This window comes from Hylobates moloch, unplaced genomic scaffold (genome assembly GCF_009828535.3).
Source record: "Hylobates moloch isolate HMO894 unplaced genomic scaffold, HMol_V3 SCAFFOLD_17, whole genome shotgun sequence".
In the NCBI taxonomy this organism is placed as follows: Eukaryota; Metazoa; Chordata; class Mammalia; order Primates; family Hylobatidae; genus Hylobates; species Hylobates moloch.
The window spans coordinates 74,238,387-74,244,697 of NW_026652292.1; the positions used below are offsets into that span (position 1 = coordinate 74,238,387).

The following is a 6,311-nucleotide window of genomic DNA, read 5'->3' on the forward strand; positions in this document are numbered from 1 at the left end:
CCTTTCACCTCCTCTAACTTTCTAGACACAAGACTTCATTTCTCTGCACCTCATTTTTAAAAATAATAATATCACTTACCCTGAAGACTTGCAGTGAGGATTACAGCAAGCCCTGTGTGGAAAGTTGCCAGCCTAGTGCCTGTTCAGTAGCAATTGCTGCAGATGGGAGCTGCAATCATTGCTTTTGCCAAGGATGTGGCCTCAGCTCCAGGTGCTATGGAGAATTCTGTATCCATGCCCACATCAGCCAAGTGCTTCAACTGTCAGAAGGTCCCATTTGTTTACTTTTACCTGGTTTGTTTCTTGAGGGAGAAGATGGAATTTGCCTTTGTGCTGCCTGCAGGTTCAAACCTGCTTTCCTGGTTCTTCTGTTCAGGAAGCTCCTCATCAGTGAGTGGGTAGAGAATCTTGCTTTCAGGAGAGTGTGATCCACGCTTGAAGAGCTCTCAGATTAAGAATTGCAAACGTGCCCAGTGCTATCTATCTCTGTGCTCTCTAACTCAATTGCCACCAGCCATATGTGTCCTTGAGATGTGCTACATGGAAAACATATATGCACTTGCATTTTGAAGACTGGGTAGAAAAAAATGCAAAATACCTCATTAATTTTATATAGTGATTAGGCCAGGTATGGTGGCTCATGCCTGGAATCTAAGCACTTTGGGAGACCGAGGCAGGTGGATCACTTAAGGTCAGGAGTTCGAGACCAGTCTGGCCAACATGATGAAACTCCATCTGTACTAAAATTATAATACAAAAATTAGCCAGGTGTAGTGGCACATGCCTGTGGTCCCAGCTACTTGGGAGGCTGAGGCACAAGAACTACTTGAATCCAGAATGCAGAGGTCACAGTGAGCTGAGATCATGCCACTGCACTCCAGCCTGGGCAACAGAGGAAGACTCTGTCTCAAAAAAGAAAAATTATGTAGTGATTATATGTTAGAGTGATAACATTTTAGATTTATTAAGCTATATAAAATATATGTTTCAAAATTTGACCTTTGGAAAATGTGTGAATGCATATGCGATACACAATATATTTGTATTGGACAGTCCTGACACACATTGTTTCATTTCAGTCTCAAAGTAATCATCTGAAGCAGGTGGAATTATTACCATTTTACAGATGAGGAAACTGAAGCTAAGAGAGGTTAAGTCACTTTGACCAAGGTCCAAACTAGAGACAGGAATCCTGACTCCAGAGCCTGTGCAATTCATTTGGACCCTTCTACTGAACAGAACAAATGAGCAAGTTTGACCCTGTACTGCACATACCCTGTGTGTCAGCTGACACTGGAAGTTGGTGGCCAGGGAGTTGTCATTGCTGGGTAGATTTTGTTGGGTTTTTCTTCTTTGGAATCCCAAAAACATTGTCATTGTTTTACATTACAACCACTCACTCGAAAGACAGTAATAACAGCAACTAGACTACAGAACTGGAATTCAGGAGCCAAAAGTCCTAGGAACAGATTTACTATGTGACACTGGGCAAGTCATCTTGGGGTGTGAAAGGCAGAGACTAAGTGACTCCCTTCTTCTCTGATGTTTATAATTCCATTGTCAAGATCAAGGTGGCCCACAGGAATGGCTTACAGGTTCACCTGAACTTGGGAATCTTTTTGTTTCTGAGAGTGTTACAAAAAGGACCAGAAATCCTTTCTCTGCCACTGGGAAGTCCAAATTACAAAACCACAAGAGGAAGTTGGCTCCCAATGCCCACGGTGTGTATGTAATATAAAACAGGTTATACTATATTTAGGTATGAATATATGTGTGCATACATTTACACGCACAAACACATATATACTTATAAACATTTTTACATATACACATAAGAGATACACATGGGGTATATACATGATAGATATGCTATATATAGTATGTGTGTATGTATATGTTTGTGTATATACTTGCATATATGTGTAAAGACATTAGCTAATTTCTTTCTCTATAAGCCTCAAATATTTTTGAATGAAAAAGGTCTAGACATAAGTAAATACATTTTTAGAAAGGATTAAAGTACAAACAAAGAGCTTATAAGCTGCTTAACTTCCCAATATATTGTTGTTATTTTCTTTCATAAAGGACAAACTATATTTAGTTTCTTCTCTACTGTCTGCTGGTAATTCCCCTTCAGGAAAGAAACCTCAGATGTACACTATACTAACCAGGATGCCTCAGGTTAGAGTGGAAGGAGCATAAACAGTCAGATAATATGAATTTCAGATCTGGCCTCTGCCTCTACACTTAGGTATCAAATAATAGGGATGTGTTGTTCCCTGAGTCTGAACATGGAACTATAAGACAGGGATAGAAGTGACCCACACACAATATAGCTCTCTAAGGGGTAGTAGTTAGTCCCTCTCTCATTTGACTAACCTGTTATACCTGCACACACACACACACATGCATGCACACACATACAGACACACTCAAGCATGCACGTACAATTGCATACATTCTCACATCTCAAACATGTAAGAGCCAAGCACAATTGGTACATTTGGTCGAACCACATAGGTGACTTGAGAAGGAAATGAAATTCAGCTGAAACACTCTGAAAGCACGAGTTGACTAAAAAAATTGGTCCATTAAATTGAGCTCACCAATCGGTAGAACCAACCTGAAACCTCATCGTTCTTGGCTAGCTTTTCTAGAGCATTCTCGATTTTTTTCTTAAAGAGTTACATCACTGATCTCTCAGGTCCCTTCTCCAGTGCACTGTGGTTCTCTAAAACCTTCCATCTATTTGATTACTTGCTCTTTAATATGTTTTTCAAAGCAGATAACAACATCTGAGAAAGGTAGATCAGCTGGTTGATCATAAAAATGGATGTCCTGGGATTTGTTCTTCCTTTATTCATTCTGGACAAGTTTTAAACTAATGAAGTACATTTTGAAACTACCGTACAAAAGATGATGAGTCCTCTTGATGGAGAACATTTTTACTAGCTTTGTAAATCCCGCAGTTCCCAAGCCAGGCTTGTCTCTTACGCTTCTCTTAATGTGTTTTAACAGAGATGACTCAAGTGAGAGCATCTAATCTCCTCTTTAGGGGAGAGTGTGAAACACAGACTGATGAGTATCAGCTCCTTGAAAACATAAACCCTTGACTGGTCTGTCTTGTGGAACCCCACAGCATCTAGGCCAGCAGTTCCTGTGTCCTTTACTGACTAAATGTAATAAATCTTAAATAGGTTAAGAGGAGAAGTTTTGTGGAAAAGATGTGGTTTGTGGATAAAGAACACTGAGTTTAGAGTTTTCAATTTGGGCTTTGAATTTTGAAATAGACTAATAGAATAGTGTCCTTAGACAAGACTACCCTCTATAAAATGGTGGTGACCGGCAGGGCGTGGTGGCTCATGCCTGTAATCCCAGCACTTTGGGAGGCTGAGGCGGGCAGATCACCTGAGGTTGGGAGTTCGAGACCAGCCTGACCAACATGGAGAAATCCCATCTCTACTAAAAATACAAAATTAGCCGGGCATGGTGGCGCATGCCTGTAATCTCAGCTACTCGGGAGACTGAGGCAGGAGAGTCGCTCGAACCCGGGAGGCGGAGGTTGCGGCGGGCTGAGATCGCACCATTGCACCCCAGGCTGCGCAACAAAAGCAAAACTCCATCTAAAAAAAAAAAAAAAAAATGGTGGTGACACCTGCCCTGCCTTCCTACCTTACAATGTAGGGTTGTAGTGACAATAGCTGAACATAGTATGAGAACATATTATCAATAGTAAAGCTTTGTACAAATGAAGGCTTTTTTGCACTTTGTAGTAATTTCACTTGTTTATCCCTCCAGGCCTACTTCAAATGTTTCCTCCACTGTGAAACCATCCCCAATTATTTTAGGCAAAATGAATGAAAATGTGTCTTCATAGTACCCTACCTAAATTACAATCATAACGTGTATCTCCCCGATGCCTACAGTCAGGCTGCATCAATTAACTTTTGCCAATCTCCCGCTGCAATACAAACCACTCCAAAACTCAGTGGCTTAAAACCACAATCATGCATCTTCAGTCATGAGCTGGGATGGCTGTGTGTGTCTCTCATCCTCCCTCTGGGACCGTGGGCTAGCCAGGGCATATTCTTCTCATGGCAAAGGCAAGAGTGAAAGAGGGTGAGCAAAAACACACAAGGCCTCTTGTAGCCAGGCTGGGAACTGATACGTTGTCACATCTGCTCATATGCTAGTGGCAAGGCCAATTCAAGGGTTGGACACAAGGTGAAGAATTGGGACTAATCATGCAATCTTTCATACTAATTCACATGCTTTGTTAGATTAGGAGCCCCTGGCTGGAAGAGTGGGGGCAGGAACAAAGCCTGCTTCTATATCACCTGCCCCTCTGCCAGGGACTGGTGAGTAGTAGATATTTTATTGATTTTTGCTGAGTTCCAAAGGGTCTTCCCAACCCTTTCCTTTATAGCAAGGGTTAGCATGCTCTGACTAGGGGGCCAAACCTGGCCTGGTTGTATGCAGCCAAACAGCTAAACATATAAATGATTGCAAAAAATAATAACAGTAAAAAGGAAAATAATATTTAATGACACGTGAAAATTATATGAAATTCATTCAGTGCCCGTAAATAGAGTGTTCTTGGAACACAACCACACCCATTCCCTTGTGTGTTGCCTACGGCTGCATTCCATCTATAATAGCATGGTTGGAGTTGGAGCTGGCATAAAGTATGTCCCTTAAATCCTAAAATACTTATTCTCTGGCGTTTTGCAGAAAATGTTTGCCATCGGCTCTTGTATAGGATAAGAAACTGAGAGTCCTGGGGAGGTGAATATAGCCCTCACTGCAGAGTGGCTACAGAGTTGTTAGTTGAATTATCCCTGTGTTTGTTATATGTTAATATCTTCCCTTTTTGTTCCCTAGTAATTGAAGGCCTGAAACGCCCATGTGCCACTGACTAGGAGACTTCCCTGCTGCGGTGCTTCATGACCCAGCGGCGCACGGCCCAGTGAAGCCACCGTGGTGTCCAGCATGGCCGCGCTGCTCCTGGGCGCGGTGCTGCTGGTGGCCCAGCCCCAGATAGTGCCTTCCCGCCCCTCTGAGCTAGGCCAGCAGGAGCTTCTGCGGAAAGCGGGGACCCTCCAGGATGACGTCCGCGATGGCGCGGCCCCGAACGGCTCTGCCCAGCAGTTGCCACAGACCATCATTATCGGCGTGCGCAAGGGCGGCACGCGCGCGCTGCTGGAGATGCTCAGCCTGCACCCCGACGTGGCGGCCGCGGAGAACGAGGTCCACTTCTTCGACTGGGAGGAGCATTACAGCCACGGCCTGGGCTGGTACCTCAGCCAGATGCCCTTCTCCTGGCCACACCAGCTCACGGTGGAGAAGACCCCCGCGTACTTCACGTCGCCCAAAGTGCCTGAGCGAGTCTACAGCATGAACCCGTCCATCCGGCTGCTGCTCATCCTGCGAGACCCGTCGGAGCGCGTGCTATCTGACTACACCCAAGTGTTCTACAACCACATGCAGAAGCGCAAGCCCTACCCGTCCATCGAGGAGTTCCTGGTGCGCGACGGCCGGCTCAACTTGGACTACAAGGCCCTCAACCGCAGCCTCTACCACGTGCACATGCAGAACTGGCTGCGCTTCTTCCCGCTGCGCCACATCCACATTGTGGACGGCGACCGCCTCATCAGGGACCCTTTCCCCGAGATCCAAAAGGTCGAGAGGTTCCTGAAGCTGTCGCCGCAGATCAATGCCTCAAACTTCTACTTTAACAAAACCAAGGGCTTTTACTGCCTGCGGGACAGCGGCCGGGACCGCTGCTTACATGAGTCCAAAGGCCGGGCCCACCCCCAAGTTGATCCCAAACTACTCAATAAACTGCACGAATATTTTCATGAGCCAAATAAGAAATTCTTCGAGCTTGTTGGCAGAACATTTGACTGGCACTGATTTGCAATAAGCTAAGCTCAGAAACTTTCCTACTGTAAGTTCTGGTGTACATCTGGGGGTGGGGGAAGAATTTTAAAAAAAGCATTTAAGGTATAATTTATTTGTAAAATCCATAAAGTACTTCTGTACAGTATTAGATTCACAATTGCCATATATACTAGTTATATTTTTCTACTTGTTAAATGGAGGGCATTTTGTATTGTTTTTCATGGTTGTTAACATTGTGTAATATGTCTCTATATGAAGGAACTAAACTATTTCACTGAAAAAAAAAGATTTTTTCTGGAGACGCTATCTTTTTTTGAATATAATTAACTTGCCCCCAACTCAAAATAGCTGTCTGTGTTGCAATCATTGCAAAATCTAAATTCTTTTGTTACTTAAAAAAACATGTTTTT

General features: G+C 43.8%; 1 protein-coding gene across 1 annotated transcript; it reads left to right on the plus strand.

The window, feature by feature from the left end:
- The first annotated feature begins 4,975 nt into the window (after positions 1–4,975).
- HS3ST1 (heparan sulfate-glucosamine 3-sulfotransferase 1) lies at positions 4,976–6,099 on the plus strand. The gene has a single exon (XM_058430151.1). It carries the CDS (start codon positions 4,990–4,992, stop codon positions 5,911–5,913), a length of 924 nt encoding a protein of 307 aa, XP_058286134.1. The 5' UTR covers positions 4,976–4,989; the 3' UTR covers positions 5,914–6,099.
- The last annotated feature ends 212 nt before the right edge of the window (positions 6,100–6,311 follow it).